General features: G+C 51.6%; 1 protein-coding gene across 2 annotated transcripts in view; it reads left to right on the top strand.

Moving 5' to 3' along the window:
* The first annotated feature begins 2553 nt into the window (after window positions 1-2553).
* The window catches only part of LRP4 (LDL receptor related protein 4), a 57728-nt gene continuing 39651 nt past the window's right edge, over window positions 2554-20630 (top strand). For both annotated transcript variants that reach the window (XM_075280746.1, XM_075280748.1), the window contains exon 1: window positions 2554-2809. In XM_075280746.1, coding sequence (XP_075136847.1) covers window positions 2758-2809 — 52 coding nt within the window. In that variant the 5' untranslated portion in view covers window positions 2554-2757. The remainder of the gene's footprint in view (window positions 2810-20630) is intronic.

A 20630-nucleotide genomic window follows, 5' to 3' on the forward strand; every position in this document is an offset into this window, starting at 1 on the left:
ATATAGAGGGGAGTATATAGAGGGGAGTATATAGAGAGGAGAATATAGAGGGGAGTATATAGAGGGGAGTATATAGAGAGGAGAATATAGAGGGGAGTATATAGAGGGGAGTATATAGAGGGGAGTATATAGAGGGGAGTATATAGAGAGGAGAATATAGAGGGGAGTATATAGAGGGGAGTATATAGAGAGGAGAATATAGAGGGGAGTATATAGAGGGGAGTATATAGAGAGGAGAATATAGAGGGGAGTATATAGAGAGGAGTATATAGAGAGGAGTATATAGAGAGGAGAATATAGAGGGGAGTATATAGAGAGGAGTATATAGAGAGGAGAGGAGAATATAGAGGGGAGTATATAGAGGGGAGTATAAGAGGGGAGTATATAGAGAGGAGTATATAGAGGGGAGTATATAGAGAGGAGTATATAGAGGGGAGTATATAGAGAGGAGTATAAGAGGGGAGTATATAGAGGGGAGTATATAGAGGGGAGTATATAGAGAGGAGAGGAGAATATAGAGAGGAGTATATAGAGGGGAGTATAAGAGGGGAGTATATAGAGAGGAGTATATAGAGGGGAGTATATAGAGAGGAGTATATAGAGGGGAGTATATAGAGAGGAGTATAAGAGGGGAGTATATAGAGGGGAGTATACAGAGGGGAGTATATAGAGGGGAGTATATAGAGGGGAGTATATAGAGAGGAGTATATAGAGGGGAGTATATAGCAGAGGAGTGTATAGAGGGGAGTATATAGAGGGGAGTATAAGAGGGGGGTATAAGAGGGGAGTATATAGAGAGGAGTATATAGAGAGGAGTATATAGAGGGGAGTATAAGAGGGGGGTATAAGAGGGGAGTATATAGAGAGGAGTATAAGCGGGGAGTATAAGGGAGCCGTTACACGGAGTAAACACACGTGTATTCTTGCATGTAAAATGTAAAAATACACGTGTAAAATGTCATTGAAGTCAATGGGCGTTTTATTTTTACATGTGTATTTTGCAAAAATACATGCGTGTTTACTCTGTGTGAAGGCTCCCTAAGAGAGAAAACTATAAGAGGGGAGTATATAAGGGGGGAGTATATAGAGAGGAGTATAAGAGAGGAGTATATAGAGAGGAGTATATAGAGGGGAGTATATGGTAGAGGAGTATATAGAGAGGAGTATATAGCAGAGGAGTATATAGAGGGGAGTATATAGCAGAGGAGTATATAGTACAGGAGTATATAGCAGAGGAGTATATAGAGAGGAGTATATAGCAGAGGAGTATATAGCAGAGGAGTATATAGAGAGGAGTATATAGCAGAGGAGTATATAGAGGGGAGTATATAAGGGGGGAGTATATAGAGGGGAGTATATAGAGAGGAGTATATAGAGAGGAGTATATAGCAGAGGAGTATATAGCAGAGGAGTATATAGCAGAGGAGTATATAGAGAGGAGTATATAGCAGAGGAGTATATAGAGGGGAGTATATAAGGGGGGAGTATATAGAGGGGAGTATATAGGGGAGAGTATTAGAGGAGATTTTCTGTATCCTTAGACTATTGAGGGAGCGGTTCGCTTCCTTTAAGGCATTAAATGTCCTCAGACCATGAAATAAAATCTCGCCATGTGACTAGTGAGGGGTCAGTTGATGTTTTGCAGCCACATGAGGGACATTAAAATAGTTTGTGCGGTTACAGATCTTGACTTCAGTCCATTGAGCGATTCGTCAGATCCGCCAAGTTATATTTTTTATCAGATCAGACGCACAAACCATTTAAAAAACTGGATCGCAGAAGACTGTGCAAAGCTGCTGTGTGAACAGGCTCTTACGGGTGCAGGCTGGCTCGGAGCCTGATCGGCAGCTCTGCTGGATTTGGGGCTCACTCCGCCGTACGTACAGAATCCAATGTGTCAGGTTTGTATGGGATCCCTCAGTATAATGGGAGGCATATGGCGGTAGAGCAGAGGACTTCACAGGGAGTCGCCGCACAGAGCAGAGGCGCGGGCCCCTCGGTTACCTCCTCACTATTCTGATGCTGTGCTGGCAGGGTTTGCTGCTGGGACTTGTAGTTGCCGCCGCAGGTTTGCCAGTCACTTGTAGTATTTGGCTCGGCCGCCCCCAGGATGGTTCTCATTATTCCCGGCCATTGTGTCCCATTCACCTAGTCTTTACAAGTTTGTAAAAAGATCCAACAGGAGACTCCAGGACTGTAGAGCCAGGTGAGGCGAGTCCTCCGCCCCCAGGGTCACACTGCCCCCTCTGACACCTCCCCCTCCCCTAATATTACAACCCCTCAGCCCTCACCCACAACTCCCCCGGAAACCCTCCAGTCAGTCTGTGGTGACTCTGAGGTTAATTTTGGAAACAAATGGGAGGTGATCCCCCCCCCTGCTGTTGTCTCAGTTGGTTTGTTCCACAAGAGGCTTGGGAGGCAGAGAGGGGAGAAGGACACAGACTAAAGTGAAGCTCAGAGGGGAGAGACCGAAACCCAGGGGCAGCACAGGGGGCAGCACAGGGGGCAGCACAGGGGGCAGCACAGGGGGCAGCACAGGGGGCAGCACAGGGGGCAGCACAGAGGGCACCGCTCAGGGGGATCCTGGGCCATCGTGGGCTTCTGCGTGGCAATGACTGGAGATATGAGGAGCTGCTGGCAATGCAAGATCCAGGAAGATCACTGATCTGTGGGATCACCTTGTGCTGAACAATCCCTTGGATCTGAGAGACTCACCTGCAGCTGGAAGGATCGGGGGCAAGTTGTGGGCCATTGGGAATGAGGCTGCTGGAGGGCTCTTACTTGGCACTGCTGCTTCTGTCCCTGCCAGGTGAGCCCCTTCTGCCGGATCTGGAGACCTCTTCTCCCCCCTTCCCCTCTCCTTCCCCTTCTACTTCTATTAGCAACATTGTAGCCAGATTGTGTATTGTTTGTTCTTATATGTTGCGATTTATAATTTAACCCTTCCTACCATCTCTGGCTGTAGAGGATCCGGGTATGAAGCTGTTTATGTCTGTATATTACAGGGTTACCTTGTCTCTCTGCCCCGTGGTTCGTGTAGGGTCCCTGTGATCCATTCGTGCTGTTATTGCTATAGGGACAAAATGATTAATTTGCACTGTGGTTGTTATAGAGTCGACACAATCCACTGGCTCTGCTGTTATGAAAGGGTTAACACGATCCTTTGGCACTGTTGCTATTATAGGGTTAATCTCCTCCATTGGCGCTGTTGTTATTATAGGGTTAATCTCCTCCATTGGCGCTGTTGCTATTATAGGGTTAATGTCATCCATTGGCGCTGTTGTTATTATAGGGTTAACCTCATCCATTGGCACTGTTGCTATTATAGGGTTAATCTCCTCCATTGGCGCTGTTGTTATTATAGGGTTAACCTCCTCCATGGCCCCCATACTGCGTGTACCTGTTGTGTTGCTCAGACTGCGCCATTGCCTATGCAGGTATCTGTCTAAGACGTTGGCGTTGTTGATCTGATGATTTGCTCAGAGGAGGCGAAGATGAGAAATAATCTTGAAGTTGACTTATAAGAAATGAATGGGATCATTTGTGATCAATGGTGTTAACCCTATCCCTGCTGCTGGATCCTATGACGGCACATTACAGTGTATATGGGGGGGGGGGGTGACTGTGCCTCTGAATGGGGCTGCAGGTACACGGATTGTCCCTCCACTTGTTGTCGCACCCCTTGTTAACCCCCTGGGCACTGCTGTGTACGTCTTAGACAGGTCTGGGTGAGATGTTGGCGTTGCGAGGACTGTGGCGTATTCCTGCTCGCCATGTGCCCGCAGCGTCGCTGTTTATCATTTCTGCACCAGTGTCGATCGCCTCGGTACTGTGCACACTCTGCTGCTCGCTGTATCTGCAGGTCTCATTACTCTGCTGGCCAACGTGACCTCCAGCCCTTCACACGGTTTGTGCCAGGCATGTCCGCAGCCGAACATCTCAGGATTGGCCTTATCCCGCCAGTTAAAGGGACAGTCCAGGCAGATGCAGCGATCACTTGGAGGATTGTGTTGGATCTCTCGTGTTTATCTTATTACTGGAATTGTAGAGACGTCCGTCACACGCACAACATGATTGGTTGGGGCTAAATCCTGACTTGGCCATACACCAGGCAACTTCTTGTCAGATTATGTTTCTGTGCATTGTATATATATCATGCCCCCCCCCCCCAATACGACCTGACCGTGGACCACTAACACCTTGCTGGCGGCTGATTCCAGATTGTCATTGCTCCTATTAGTCTTTATCCCAGACCAGATCTTGCGGGTATTCAGGGGTGACGTTAGAAGAATCCAATAAACCAATTTGTATGTTTTTGGGATGAAACTGCCCCACCAGGAGGTAACCCCAGTGCGAGGAGAGCAGAAGCCTATGCAGATGTGACCTTGGTTTGGATTTGGACCCAGAACCCCCAGTGCCAAATGGCAACCACTGAGTCACCCGGGCACATCTTGCCATCAGTCACGTGTCTGCCAGATGATCTGTTGGTATCTGCTGCTGCTGCGAGAAAGAAGAATCAGCCATGTTGAGGCTCCTCACCCCTATATTCACCCCCCCCCCATCACCATGACTAGGGCAGCCTCTGAGGGCAGTAGACTCCTCACCCCTATATTCACCCCCCACCCCACCCCCATCACCATGACTAGGGTTCATGACCCGGACACCTGCTGGGTTCCCAGAACTGAGTTGCGCTCCTGCCATGTAAAGCCTCTGTGTCTAACCCCCCCCCCCCCCCATGGGTTTGGAAACGGTTACAGGATTATTTGGTGACCATTGGTGGACCCATCTCATGAACCTCTCTGGATTTTGGTGGGCGCCCCTTTAATCCGCTTCTTGTGGCCACAATAATCCGCGGCTGGGCTGAGGGATCCAACCACTTTATCTGAACGCGATGATGAGTTTATGGAAGATCCCGGAAGGTTTCGGAGAGTCTTCGAGAATCTCGTGGACTGTCGGGGGCTGAAGCTGCACCACCTAGATCAGGAATCTGCCAGTGCGGCATCGGCTCAGCCTCTCCATTCACTCGCTCCACAGTCCATAGATTTGCCCTTCGGCAACCTTGAAGATTCGCGCGCTCCCGTCCTGAGATAGTGAGAAACAAACCCGGCTATTGACGGCCCAAGTAACGGGGAACCTTGTGAAAGGAGCAATTCCCGCATGTCACAGCACACGAAGGAGCGCGTGATATCAATGAGACGTCAGTGTGCGCGTGCCGAGGACGCAAAGACGGAGAAAGGAAAGCCTATGGTAGGGAAGTGGACTAGGCAATATGGCGGCCGCTGACTGGTCATGCTATGGATCCGTATACCACATGGCTCTATAGTATGATGGCCAAAGCCTACCGTCATGTCTCCATGGCCCCGGGCTGCCGAGGGATTCGCCCTTGTAGGGTAATCGCCATAACATATGGTACCATGAGACGAAATGATGATCCAGCCCCCCCGGATATGGCCCAGTCTGTCTTGGATGACATAAGGAGAGAGACAGATTGGAGCAAGTAACATTCACAGAAGTTCTGTGCTTGGCTCTCCAAGATGGCGGCGGGGACAACCTCCCTGCCCAGTTCTGCCAAAAACCACAAGGCAAAGGGTGCAGGGAATGTTAAAGGGGTTTACATTTATAGCAAACTATTAACCCTTTGATTTCTGAAAGCATTCTTACTGCATTTTTCCACTCCTGCCTAAAACTTTTGCACATTACTGTATGTTAAGTGGTAACAGATGTCGGGCAACCACTTACCTTGTATTGTGATGTCCGGCACTGCTTGTTAGGAGCCGCCATGGTCATGATGATGGTCGTGGTGGAGGTGACAGAAGATCAGGGTCATATATAAGAGAATCTATGGGAGGTGATGGAGCGTACGGTATATACAGTGCAACGTACAATATAGGACTGTACATGAAGTGAGCGTATATTAGAGCTTTGTATATGTAGGTGACAGTATATACAGTGTTATGGTTAGTATATGGAGGGTATACGCTGTGTAGGTGACAGTATATACAGTGATCCTGGGGTTAGTATATGGAGGACATACGCTGTGTAGGTGACAGTATATACAGTGATCCTGGGGTTAGTATATGGAGGACATATACACTGTGTAGCCCTGCCCACTTTTGTGTTGACTCCGCCCACTCATTAATTTTTCATGTGCCCACACACAGTATAATCCTCCTACAGTCACCCGTAAATTATATGTCCCCCCTCTATCGCTCCCCCAGTTTCATGTCCCCCCTCCATCTCTGCCCTCAGATTCCTGTCCCTCCATCTCTGCCCCCAGTTTCATGTCCCCCCATCTCTGCCCCCAGATTCATGTCCCCCCATCTCTGCCCCCAGATTCCTGTCCCCTCCATCTCTGCCCCCAGATTCCTGTCCCCTCCATCTCTGCCCCCAGATTCATGTCCCTCCATCTCTGCCCCCAGATTCCTGTCCCCTCCATCTCTGCCCCCAGATTCCTGTCCCCTCCATCTCTGCCCCCAGATTCCTGTCCCCTCCATCTCTGCCCCCAGATTCCTGTCCCCTCCATCTCTGCCCCCAGATTCCTGTCCCCTCCATCTCTGCCCCCAGATTCCTGTCCCCTCCATCTCTGCCCCCAGATTCCTGTCCCCTCCATCTCTGCCCCCAGATTCCTGTCCCCTCCATCTCTGCCCCCAGATTCCTGTCCCCTCCATCTCTGCCCCCAGATTCATGTCCCCTCCATCTCTGCCCCCAGATTCCTGTCCCCTCCATCTCTGCCCCCAGATTCCTGTCCCCTCCATCTCTGCCCCCAGATTCCTGTCCCCCCATCTCTGCCCCCAGATTCCTGTCCCCTCCATCTCTGCCCCCAGATTCCTGTCCCCTCCATCTCTGCCCCCAGATTCATGTCCCCCCATCTCTGCCCCCAGATTCATGTCCTCTCCATCTCTGCCCCCAGATTCCTGTTCCCCCATCTCTGCCCCCAGATTCCTGTCCCCTCCATCTCTGCCCCCAGATTCCTGTCCCCTCCATCTCTGCCCCCAGATTCCTGTCCCCTCCATCTCTGCCCCCAGATTCCTGTCCCCTCCATCTCTGCCCCCAGATTCCTGTTCCCCCATCTCTGCCCCCAGATTCCTGTCCCCTCCATCTCTGCCCCCAGATTCCTGTCCCCTCCATCTCTGCCCCCAGATTCCTGTCCCCTCCATCTCTGCCCTCAGATTCATGTCCCTCTTCCATCTCTGCCCCCAGATTCATGTCCCCTCCATCTCTGCCCCCAGATTCATGTCTCCACATCTCTGCCCCCAGATTCATGTCCCTACATCTCTGCCCCCAGATTCATGTCCCCCCATCTCTGCCCCCAGATTCCTGTCCCCTCCATCTCTGCCCCCAGATTCATGTCCCCTCCATCTCTGCCCCCAGATTCATGTCCCCCATCTCTGCCCCCAGATTCCTGTCCCCTCCATCTCTGCCCCCAGATTCCTGTCCCCTCCATCTCTGCCCCCAGATTCATGTCCCCTCCATCTCTGCCCCCAGATTCATGTCCCCTCCATCTCTGCCCCCAGATTCATGTCCCCTCCATCTCTGCCCCCAGATTCATGTCCCTCCATCTCTGCCCCCAGATTCATGTCCCCTCCATCTCTGCCCCCAGATTCCTGTCCCCTCCATCTCTGCCCCCAGATTCCTGTCCCCTCCATCTCTGCCCCCAGATTCCTGTCCCCTCCATCTCTGCCCCCAGATTCCTGTCCCCTCCATCTCTGCCCCCAGATTCCTGTCCCCTCCATCTCTGCCCCCAGATTCCTGTCCCCTCCATCTCTGCCCCCAGATTCCTGTCCCCTCCATCTCTGCCCCCAGATTCCTGTCCCCTCCATCTCTGCCCCCAGATTCCTGTCCCTACATCTCTGCCCCCAGATTCCTGTCCCCTCCATCTCTGCCCCCAGATTCCTGTCCCCTCCATCTCTGCCCCCAGATTCCTGTCCCCTCCATCTCTGCCCCCAGATTCCTGTCCCCTCCATCTCTGCCCCCAGATTCCTGTCCCCTCCATCTCTGCCCCCAGATTCCTGTCCCCTCCATCTCTGCCCCCAGATTCCTGTCCCCTCCATCTCTGCCCCCAGATTCCTGTCCCCTCCATCTCTGCCCCCAGATTCCTGTCCCCTCCATCTCTGCCCCCAGATTCCTGTCCCCTCCATCTCTGCCCCCAGATTCCTGTCCCCTCCATCTCTGCCCCCAGATTCCTGTCCCCTCCATCTCTGCCCCCAGATTCCTGTCCCCTCCATCTCTGCCCCCAGATTCCTGTCCCCTCCATCTCTGCCCCCAGATTCCTGTCCCCTCCATCTCTGCCCCCAGATTCCTGTCCCCTCCATCTCTGCCCCCAGATTCCTGTCCCCTCCATCTCTGCCCCCAGATTCCTGTCCCCTCCATCTCTGCCCCCAGATTCCTGTCCCCTCCATCTCTGCCCCCAGATTCCTGTCCCCTCCATCTCTGCCCCCAGATTCCTGTCCCCTCCATCTCTGCCCCCAGATTCCTGTCCCCTCCATCTCTGCCCCCAGATTCCTGTCCCCTCCATCTCTGCCCCCAGATTCCTGTCCCCTCCATCTCTGCCCCCAGATTCCTGTCCCCTCCATCTCTGCCCCCAGATTCCTGTCCCCTCCATCTCTGCCCCCAGATTCCTGTCCCCTCCATCTCTGCCCCCAGATTCCTGTCCCCTCCATCTCTGCCCCCAGATTCCTGTCCCCTCCATCTCTGCCCCCAGATTCCTGTCCCCTCCATCTCTGCCCCCAGATTCCTGTCCCCTCCATCTCTGCCCCCAGATTCCTGTCCCCTCCATCTCTGCCCCCAGATTCCTGTCCCCTCCATCTCTGCCCCCAGATTCCTGTCCCCTCCATCTCTGCCCCCAGATTCCTGTCCCCTCCATCTCTGCCCCCAGATTCCTGTCCCCTCCATCTCTGTCCCCAGATTCATGTCCCCCCATCTCTGCCCCCAGATTCCTGTCCCCTCCATCTCTGTCCCCAGATTCATGTCCCCCCATCTCTGCCCCCAGATTCCTGTCCCCTCCATCTCTGCCCCCAGATTCATGTCCCTACATCTCTGCCCCCAGATTCATGTCCCCTCCATCTCTGCCCCCAGATTCATGTCCCTCTTCCATCTCTGCCCCCAGATTCATGTCCCCCCATCTCTGTCCCCAGATTCATGTCCCCTCCATCTCTGCCCCCAGTGTCATGCCGTCCTCTCCTTTATCTGCCCCCAGATTCACGTTCCGCATTACGCTTACCTTCTCACAGTTGTAGACGCGATATGATGTCATCACATCGCGTCTACAAGCCAGTAAGCCGGCGGCAGCGGCGAAACAACAAGCTGGCCTGTGTCAGCTCCTTGCTTCAGCCGCGTATGTGTTCAACTCAGATCTGCGTCCTCTGGACGCAGATCTGAGTTGAAATCGGGACATTCCTCCCTCCAACCGGGACCGCGGGACATGTCACCCAAATCGTGACTGTCCCGCGGAAATCGGGACGGTTGGGAGGTATGTATGGAGGACATACGCTGTGTAGGTGACTGTATATACAGCGATCCTCTGGTTAGTATATGGAGGGTATACGCTGTGTAGGTGACAGTATATACGGTGATCCTCTGGTTAGTATATGGAGGGTATACGCTGTGTAGGTGACTGTATATACGGTGATCCTCTGGTTAGTATATGGAGGGTATACGCTGTGTAGGTGACTGTATATACGGTGATCCTCTGGTTAGTATATGGAGGGTATACGCTGTGTAGGTGACTGTATATACAGTGATCCTCTGGTTAGTATATGGAGGGTATACGCTGTGTAGGTGACAGTATATACAGTGATCCTCTGGTTAGTATATGGAGGGTATACGCTGTGTAGGTGACAGTATATACGGTGATCCTCTGGTTAGTATACGGCATACGGTTTTCCATGGCATGGCTTCTCGCACGTAGCGGCTGCGTTGCAGTGATTTCCCGGTGACTCTTCTATAGGTGGCGCATTACTCAGGCCGATCCCCGTCAGACGGCTAATTACGCCATTTTCTAATGAATGCAGAGACCTGGAAGCCGCTTTAGTCTTCGTGGGCTGTGAAACCTCTTTAATTGACCAGATTTGGCCGAGACGTTCAGGAGCTTTCTCTCCCATCCCGAGGGAACCTTGGCAAGGCCACGATTTGGGAATACCCCAAACCAATATATTCCATTGGTATGTAAAGCAGGCGCATTGTCGTGTGGACTAATTGGTTATTCCTCAAATCTGGATGCCCTCGGGGTTGGGAACGGAGTACGCGGCTCTGTTATTGGAGGGTGGAGCCCCTTCTTAATCCATTTAGTGCCTGAGGGGAGAAACTGTGCACAAAGGGTTAAGGGGCTGTGGTACTTCTGTGCGTGACAGGGGGGCGCTCTCTCTCCCATCAAGGACCTTAAATATCCCCGAATGTGGAGGGCGCTGCCGAGGCTCAGGTGCTGTAGTCACTTTGATTGACATCATAGGGGTTAAATGTGCCGCAGAGGATTCTGGGTAAAGTATTTTCTGTTCCATATGGCCTGAAGGTCCACGAGTCCAGTCTGGGTGTTCTCAGGCCGTAAATAATCCAGGAGAGAGAAACTCTGCTGCCGATACCGACCTTCTACTAGTCCGAGACGGTGATGAGGCGACAACCTGATCGGCCGCGATGGGCGGGACCTTCCATCTAATGTAAACCATAGAAGCAGAAATGTAACGCAAAGCCTCGGCCAAATACAGAACAAGGTGACCTTAATAATTCGGAAGGGGGGGGGGGTGACCCCCATTAGGGCCCCTCAGACCCCGCGCCTTGGGAATGGCTATAGACACCACTATAGATTTCCAGGTGTAGGGGGGTCATCAAGAATCCAATGATCCTAAGGGCGAACCCCCCCCCACCCCCCTAAAAACCGGGCAGAGGAGTCAGAAGGACAAAACTCCTGAAGAAGTAAAGACCCTCAATCCAGAAAATCCAGAGACTGATCCCTATGATAGTAACAATGTAACAGACTGTACATCTAATTATATATTAATAATCCTATAATCTCATTAATAATCCAGTGACTGATCCCTATGATAGTAACAATGTAACAGACTGTACATCTAATTATATATTAATAATCCTATAATCTCATTAATAATCCAGTGACTGATCCCTATGATAGTAACAATGTAACAGACTTTACATCTAATTATATATTAATAATCTGATAATCTCATTAATAATCCAGTGACTGATCCCTATGATAGGAAATGTGGAACACACTGAATCCTGTAATCTCATTAATAATCCGGTGATCCCTATGATAGTAACAATGTAACAGACTTTACATCTAATATTAATAATTGTATCACATAAGTTATCGGGTTGCGATTCCTGTAATCTTCCCTGACTCTGACCCCCCAGCCCTGGCTTGGTCGACTCCATTGTCCTGTGCGACGGTTTATGAAATCGCAGCGTGTTCCCTGCGGACATCTCTCTGCCATGTGTGGCTGGGATTAGTCAGGGATTGCAGGGGCAGGATCGTGGCGTTCCCAGGTCCCTAGGGGTGTATTCTGGGACTGGTATATTGATTCCACCACCGATCTGTTGATGGAAGGGGCTGCGACATTTTGACAAGCCCAGCCCCATACATTGTGTAGGGTTTCACTTGGCTCTTTCATGTCAGACCCATTCATTTGATTGGGACTGAGCTGTGACATCGCCATGTGATCGAGGGATATGTTGTCAAGGCCTAAGATGAGGAAGATGGCGTAGACGTATTGATGAGCGGTATTACTACGCGATGTCATATAAATCAGTAACGTAGGGTAAGATGGCGTAGACGTATTGATGAGCGGTATTACTACGCGATGTCATATAAATCAGTAACGTAGGGTAAGATGGCATAGACGTATTGATGAGCGGTATTGCTACGAGGTGTCATATAAATCAGTAACGTAGGGTAAGATGGCGTAGACGTATTGATGAGCGGTATTACTACGCGATGTCATATAAATCAGTAACGTAGGGTAAGATGGCGTAGACGTATTGATGAGCGGTATTACTACGCGATGTCATATAAATCAGTAACGTAGGGTAAGATGGCGTAGACGTATTGATGAGCGGTATTGCTACGAGGTGTCGGGTACGACCCTATCGATCCTGCTGATGGTTTCCTTAGGATGTTGCGTTCCATTTTGGGCAGTAATTGTTGGTTTCTTTTCTCGCCTTTTGTGTTGCTGATCTTGAGGTCCCGGGGACGGTTATTAATGGTTTCTATGGTAACTGTGGCGCCATCTTTAGTCTAACGACTTATAATTATCCGGATGGCGGCCATGTCTGCTTGTTGTACCGCTATCTGTATATTGGAGACGTTCCAGTTATTTCCACCTACTTAAATTCCTATATAGTTTTTTGTGGTCCATTCGGGGACATTTGGGGATGACCAGCAGGTCTATAAAGCCAATGTGTCCTGTAAGAAAACCTACGGTAGGTCGGGGCCCTCTTACAATTTTTGTATTAGAGCCAAAGAGACTTAAAGGGGCTTGTAATCTTGCAGACCTATCCTTAGGAGGTTTAGTGGGGGTCTGACTCCTGGGAGCCCCCGCCGATCAGCTGTTTGAAGAGGCTGCAGTGTAAGGTTCCCTTTATACCAACCACAGCGCCATATGTTCTGTAGTGGCTGGCCTTGGTATTGCAGCTCAGTCAGTTCACTTGCATGGGTCTAGTGTCAGACTGAAGGGCCCACCAGAGGAACTTGTTCTGGGGGCCCCACACTCTGCTATTCGCCTACACCCCGACTCCTTCACCTACATCTTACATAGGTGCTGACTATCTGGTGTTACTGAGTATCTTCCCAGTATGGTCCTCCCCTCCTGCTCCCCTCATCCCCAATGTATCTGCCCCGTGGCCCCCACATATATAATGTTGACCATGATGGCTATTGCTCCCCAACCTACACACTGGGCTGGTTCTGGTGCTAATATATGTTTCCTGTGACCAAAGGGTCGGCCATGGTGAAACGCGACTGCCCAATCCTTCTCTCCCCGTGTCCAGTCCCAATATCCGCCAGTTTAGGCATCTGGTGTCTTTGAGATTTGGGTCATTTTGACAAGTCTAGCATGGCCGCTCCATTCTTATGGTCAGGAATTCTGATGGACTCCAATATTAGATATTGAGGTCTGGTCAAGTGTCAAAGATGGAAAATACCCCAAACTGGCCATGAGATGATAAACCAAAGTGTCATGGCCGGGACTTACCCCGTATACATAAGTTCACAGCTGGGTATGGTCGCCCCTCGGTTTGGTCTCCTCCCGTTCCGGGCCGCCTTCATCCTCACGCCTTCCTCCTGTCGGTACTGGACAGTCATTCCTTATGGCTGAGGGCAGACGAGGTGTCGGAGAACTTGTAGGTTCCCATGGGTTGGAATGAGGCCACGTCTTATCTGGAGACATCTTGAGATTGGAGTCATGTGAGGATCGGTGTAATTAATATTGTAACGTTCTGAAGTTTCCCTTGAAATGCTGATTTAATTGAAGTTGAGTCCTCGGGATATTCTCTGATCTAATTAGAAGTGTTTGGCGGCCGCTCCCTCCGCCTGCCCGTGTCAGGTCGCTTCACCAGACTGGGAAGTGTTTAGAAGTTTGTGAAGATGAGAAGAAGCTGCGGCCATGGAGATGCCATAGCGGGGGGTGATGTATGAGGCCGGAGCCATCGGACATGGACACACTGGCCCTGGTGTCTAAGGGCACGCCTATACGATGACATCACAGACTCTTAAAGGGAGTGTGGTCTGTAGAGTGTCAGGTGGTGCACAATGGCGGCATTGCCTTGCACGCTGGACGTAGATTATAGAACTGGAACATACATGGGAACCTTTCACTACTGATTTTTGATGTAACTTGCAGGCCATGTGGGCAATTGGGTAAAAAAAGAATGAAAAAGTCTCTTGTCCAGATGCAGTGAAGAATAAAGATGACTGATAAGAATTTTCTTGGTTCGTCCTGATCTTTCCGGTCCATTAAAGCCTGTAGAGTTGGGCCTTATTCACATGAGTGTAGATACTTACTGAGCGTCACACGGCCGTGGTGTACACGAGTCCAGTCCATACTGCAGAGGACATAGACTTGGAGACATTGGAGTCTCCTCCGCCATTGTGTGCAAAACTCTCCATATGTTGCAGATGGAATTTGGATGATTTTCCATATGTGAGTACTAGATCGCGATCTCCTGTCACTTCCCCGTACCCGTGCATGCTCAGCTTAGCCGAGAGTGCATGTGTCCTGACGTGTGAGCAAGCAGACAATGGCTGGTCCACTGCTGCAGCCTTCATTTCTCCCAATGCCCCCTTTTCCCCCGTTGGGGGACAATCTGGCAGCCCCGTACCCATTAGATTGTTGTCCCAACCCAATGAAACCGTTGTATTTGGCTGAGGTACCACCAATGCCCTAAGGGTCACCCCTTCTTTAGTCTTATTACCTCCCTAAGACCTCTGCCTGGTTACTATGGGCATCACGTCGGCCATGTGCCTGCCCTACTTATAAATGAGGCCCGCTATGTTGGAGAGGTGACAGCATGCAGCCGGCGCTGTCCTCATTATTGCCACTCTTAAACCAGTTCCCATGGAAACCATAATTGGCCGCAGTTTTTGAATCTATTAATATGAGTCAGAAGGAAGCGGCGCCGAGAAAAACGAACAAAAAAAACACAAAAAATGGTCCTGCTGTGCGCTGAATCCTCCAAGACAGACCTAACGTCTGTGCTGCGGCCTCCGGGGACGGCGGGGATGGTGGACGTGGCCTGTAAGGACGTCCTATAACATGGATGGACCAGAAACTAGAGAGCTGCTTAGAAGGCAACCCAAAAAGTTAGACATCTAAGGCCAATGTCTTGGGACGTGACTGGCCGCACTGTCGGGATTTGTCCAGCTCAGTGGTGAAGTTTCTGTAGAACGCGTCTATAGTCCGGCCGTGCACATGGCGGTGTTACAGCTCTATATGGAACCGGCGCTCATAGATCCTCATCATGGGTCATCAATTATCGAAAATCTGTGAGAGTCCATGGGAATAAAGTGCCGAATGTTCACTTGTAGGTCTGTCTATGGCAACGAGAATATCGGGGCACCAAACAATGTCACACGGGGTCCATAACACAACACCTGCTCCCGGGGTCTATATATGATGTCCATATGGGTGTATAAGTGGTGGCATACTGTATACTGTAGCGTGGACTTTGATATTCTCCAGTATCAATTGGTTGTTTATGATTATCACACACTTATCAGATACCAGGTCATACTGTATAAAGATACTAGATTAGGGTATACTCCTATACTGTCCCATGCTATACTCCTATACTGTCCCATGCTATACTCCTATACTGTCCCATGCTATACTCCTATACTGTCCCATGCTATGCTCCTATACTGTCCCATGCTATACTCCTATACTGTCCTATGCTATACTCCTATACTGTCCCATGCTATACTCCTATACTGTCCCATGCTATACTCCTATACTGTCCCATGCTATGCTCCTATACTGTCCCATACTATGCTCCTATACTGTCCCATGCTATGCTCCTATACTGTCCCATGCTATACTCCTATACTGTCCTATGCTATACTCCTATACTGTCCCATGCTATACTCCTATACTGTCCCATGCTATACTCCTATACTGTCCCATGCTATACTCCTATACTGTCCCATGCTATATTTCTATACGCTATTCCTATAGTGTCTCTTTTCTCCTGCTGTGTCTATACGTCCCTTCTGTTTTCTTCCTGTTGACGTCCTTTGATGTGCGGCCCATGGAGACCTCTCTGCCGATCTGTCCAGTGCTGAGTGTTGGCGTCGCTTCCGGGTGACCAGATCATTGTTCTCCGGGGTCCATTAGGAGTCAATTAGCCCCTTTGTGTCAGGAGGTAGGACCATGGGCTCTCTGGGGCCTGCGGGGCATTGTGTGTCCTATAGGTTGGAGATTCCAGCCAGGCCCTAATTGCCCATAATAGACTCCACATTATCTCCCCCAGACGCTGAATTTGGTTCAAAATTACAAGAAGTTTTTGTTTTGATTTTTTTCTTCCCCTCTTGGGCCATTCATTGCAGAAAGCCGAGCGACGTCCTTTGTATTCATTTCATGTCTCTAAAGCCCGTATGGGAAGTGGCCGGGCCGGAGTGAAAACTGTTTTGTAACATTAATTGAATTTTATGCAAACTAGATTTATTCAATGTCTCCTGATTGCCGGAACACCCGGGGTAGGCCAACAAAGACTGCGACCTGTCCAATCTACAAGACCAATGGGCCCGGGGACCCGTCAGATTTTAGGAGGACAAGAAGTCAGAATGGCTGGGCACAGGTGGTGGCTGCAGGGAAATAAAAGGGATTTCACGCCCTGGGAAGTTAAGGAGGACTGTGACCAAATGGGGGGGGGGGGAGGGGAGGTAGGAATGTCATGGGGAATAGAATGAGGAGACCCCATACGGGGCAGAGTCCGACCAAGTACTGGAAAAAGGATTGTTTTTTGTGGTGACCCCCGGGCCGACCTCATTTTTTAAATTCAGACCCTTAAATGTATCTTTTAGATAGCGTGTGTGTAGTCACCCGCCCCCTGTACAGCGCCCCCTGCCTTCAATCCAATAATCCAGTCCATCTAGAGTCGTCTGTTTTTTTTGTAGCTTGTGATGGTCATTAATATGGCGGCCACTACAAGTAGCCCAAGGTATCCTAGGGAAGGTACCAGGCACTGTGGAGACCTTACAATGGTCCATATTGTGTGTCACTCAGCTTTCCCAGGGACGGATAGATTTAGAAAGACTTTAAGGCTGGATCCACGGTGGAGATTGTAAAGAAATTGAATTGCATGGAGTCGGAGTCCTGCGGCACAATGTGACTGGCAGGTTTTCAAGCCGCAGTGCATCAATTTTTCGCTGCAGATCTTCAGCACGACTCCGCCTGTCTGTGGTGTGAAGGGTTAATGGTGCGGCCAACCAGCAATGGTTAAGGGCTTATTCACACACCTGGTTTTAGCGGACGGGGGTCCATGGTAATCACTGCGTGCGCGTTGCTTTTGGCTGGCAGATGCAGATGTCCTTTTTTTCAGTCTATGGGGCTGTGAAGCTTTTATATGGGGGAGGGGGGGGTCTTCTATACAGGACCAGCATATATGAGCTGGACTGGGGAGGGGCCCCCAAGTGTCTCTTCATGTGGAGGACCCACTACCTATTTGCACTACACAGAGAACCCATTGATCTGAGTAGTAAGTGTGTAATACCTCCTTCTCCCTGTAGGGGCACTGCAGGGAAATACAGCCCTTCCTTCCAGGTTGTCCCAGCGATCAGTCCTGATCACTGAAGGTCCCTGCAGCAGAAGACTTTGTGAGCTGATTCTTGTCAGATAAAAGCCACTTGTCCACAGAGAAGACCCCAGGGGCACCTTGACGAGGCCTTGTTTGGGGTAATTTTCAGCCTTTTATCCCCCACCTCTTGCAAATGAGAATAGACGCCTTTAGAAGAAAGTAGGACGAGATTCCCACAAGGACGTCAATGAGATTTGGATGAAAACATGGACCAACAAAGTGTGACTATCTGCACCTGAGGTCCTGTCATGTGGGCCACCCCTGAAGGGTTCCTGCAGCTGTGGTGGTGAAGTATTGGGCAGTAGAGACTTGTGGCCCTGGGGGGTCAGGGCTCGCTGATGGGACAAGTATTTAGAGCCCTTGATTGTTGGCGCGGGTTACAGTACGGCAGGTCATGATGGGGGTTACAGTACGGCAGGTCATGATGGGGGTTACAGTACGGCAGGTCACGATGGGGGTTACAGTATGGCAGGTCACGATGGGGGTTACAGTACGGCAGGTCACGATGGGGGTTACAGTACGGCAGGTCACGATGGGGGTTACAGTACGGCAGGTCACGATGGGGGTTACAGTACGGCAGGTCACGATGGGGGTTACAGTACGGCAGGTCACGATGGGGGTTACAGTATGGCAGGTCACGATGGGGGTTACAGTACGGCAGGTCACGATGGGGGTTACAGTATGGCAGGTCACGATGGGGGTTACAGTACGGCAGGTCACGATGGGGGTTACAGTACGGCAGGTCACGATGGGGGTTACAGTACGGCAGGTCACGATGGGGGTTACAGTACGGCAGGTCACGATGGGGGTTACAGTACGGCAGGTCACGATGGGGGGTTACAGTACGGCAGGTCACGATGGGGGGTTACAGTACGGCAGGTCACGATGGGGGGTTACAGTACGGCAGGTCACGATGGGGGGTTACAGTACGGCAGGTCACGATGGGGGGGGGTTACAGTACGGCAGGTCACGATGGGGGGGGTTACAGTACGGCAGGTCACGATGGGGGGGGTTACAGTACGGCAGGTCACGATGGGGGTTACAGTACGGCAGGTCATGTTGGGGGTTACAGTACGGCAGGTCACGATGGGGGTTACAGTACGGCAGGTCACGATGGGGGGTTACAGTACGGCAGGTCACGATGGGGGGGGTTACAGTACGGCAGGTCACGATGGGGGGTTACAGTACGGCAGGTCATGTTGGGAGTTACAGTACGGCAGGTCACGATGGGGGTTACAGTACGGCAGGTCACGATGGGGGGTTACAGTACGGCAGGTCACGATGGGGGGGTTACAGTACGGCAGGTCACGATGGGGGGTTACAGTACGGCAGGTCATGTTGGGGGTTACAGTACGGCAGGTCACGATGGGGGGTTACAGTACGGCAGGTCATGTTGGGGGTTACAGTACGGCAGGTCACGATGGGGGTTACAGTACGGCAGGTCACGATGGGGGGTGTCTCTTCTCGTTGCCGGTGTCCTCTTTTTCTGACGCAGCACGCCATGTGTAGTCAGCGGGCCCTGTCAGGCTCCAGGTTATATTTGGAAATGTCTCGGCAGACATGTAAGGGTCTATTCCTCGCACCCTGGCAGTCTGCCATTTAGGGAACATTCCTACATTGAAGAGCTTTGTCAACAGCCCTCCGTCTTCTGTCCTTCAATCTCACATTGCCTTGTGTGCTTAAAAAACAAATGATGGGGCGAGAGCCCAGGCCCGAGTGATGTCCCTGCCCACGGAGAGGGGGAGGCGACTGGAGAAATACCAAGAATATGATAAGGTCGTTATCTGTCCATTATTAGACCCGGAGACGTTACCTAAGAAGGACTCAACCCACCTTAGATGCCACCACAGGTTCTGGATGTTTATGTGTCCATTGATGGATTATAATAGACTGTCACGTTCCGGTTGGACTATTGATGATCAGACGTGTGGCGGTGACCGACCTGTCTGCAGCTCCTGTACAGACCCGTGTGTCGCCATAGTAACAGACTTCTGACAACGCCTCGTGGTGTCTGAGTTATATTGTTTTCTATCAGTCCCACCGTTCCTGCTCGGGCCCTGATCACATTTGTCTGCCATGGGAAGAAAAGCAAAACCCAAGTACTAGATCTGTTACGTGATGGACAGTAGAGGCCCCTGATGAGGTGTCCTGGGCACGGCCATAGTTATGGTCCATATGTTACCTGTGATGGTGACTACAGACAGACCCTTCCACATCTATGGCCACATACGTATGCTTGTAGAATTCACGGATCAGAGCTTGGGCTGTTTAAATGAGCGGCCAAATATGGAGCCGGTCTGTAGGTGGGGGGGGATGGGTCCTGTAGGTTGGGGGGGGGGTCCTGTTGGGGGGTGGATGGGTCCTGTAGGGGGGTGGATGGGTCCTGTAGGTTGGGGGTGGATGGGTCCTGTAGGTTGGGGGTGGATGGGTCCTGTAGGTTGGGGGTGGATGGGTCCTGTAGGTTGGGGGTGGATGGGTCCTGTAGGTTGGGGGTGGATGGGTCCTGTAGGTTGGGGGTGGATGGGTCCTGTAGGTTGGGGGTGGATGGGTCCTGTAGGTTGGGGGTGGATGGGTCCTGTAGGTTGGGGGTGGATGGGTCCTGTAGGTTGGGGGTGGATGGGTCCTGTAGGTTGGGGGTGGATGGGTCCTGTAGGTTGGGGGTGGATGGGTCCTGTAGGGAGGATGGGTCCTGTAGGTGGGGGGGATGGGTCCTGTAGGTGGGGGGGATGGGTCCTGTAGGGGGGTGGATGGGTCCTGTAGGGGGGTGGATGGGTCCTGTAGGTTGGGGGTGGATGGGTCCTGTAGGTTGGGGGTGGATGGGTCCTGTAGGTTGGGGGTGGATGGGTCCTGTAGGTTGGGGGTGGATGGGTCCTGTAGGTTGGGGGTGGATGGGTCCTGTAGGTTGGGGGTGGATGGGTCCTGTAGGTTGGGGGTGGATGGGTCCTGTAGGTTGGGGGTGGATGGGTCCTGTAGGTTGGGGGTGGATGGGTCCTGTAGGTTGGGGGTGGATGGGTCCTGTAGGTTGGGGGTGGATGGGTCCTGTAGGTTGGGGGTGGATGGGTCCTGTAGGTTGGGGGTGGATGGGTCCTGTAGGTTGGGGGTGGATGGGTCCTGTAGGGAGGATGGGTCCTGTAGGTGGGGGGGATGGGTCCTGTAGGTGGGGGGGATGGGTCCTGTAGGTTGGGGGTGGATGGGTCCTGTAGGGGGGATGGGTCCTGTAGGTGGGGGGGATGGGTCCTGTAGGTTGGGGGGGGGATGGGTCCTGTAGGTGGGGGGGATGGGTCCTGTAGGTTGGGGGGGGATGGGTCCTGTAGGGGGGGGGGATGGGT

The sequence above is a fragment of the Leptodactylus fuscus genome, chromosome 7 (genome assembly GCF_031893055.1).
Source record: "Leptodactylus fuscus isolate aLepFus1 chromosome 7, aLepFus1.hap2, whole genome shotgun sequence".
NCBI lineage: Eukaryota > Metazoa > Chordata > Amphibia > Anura > Leptodactylidae > Leptodactylus > Leptodactylus fuscus.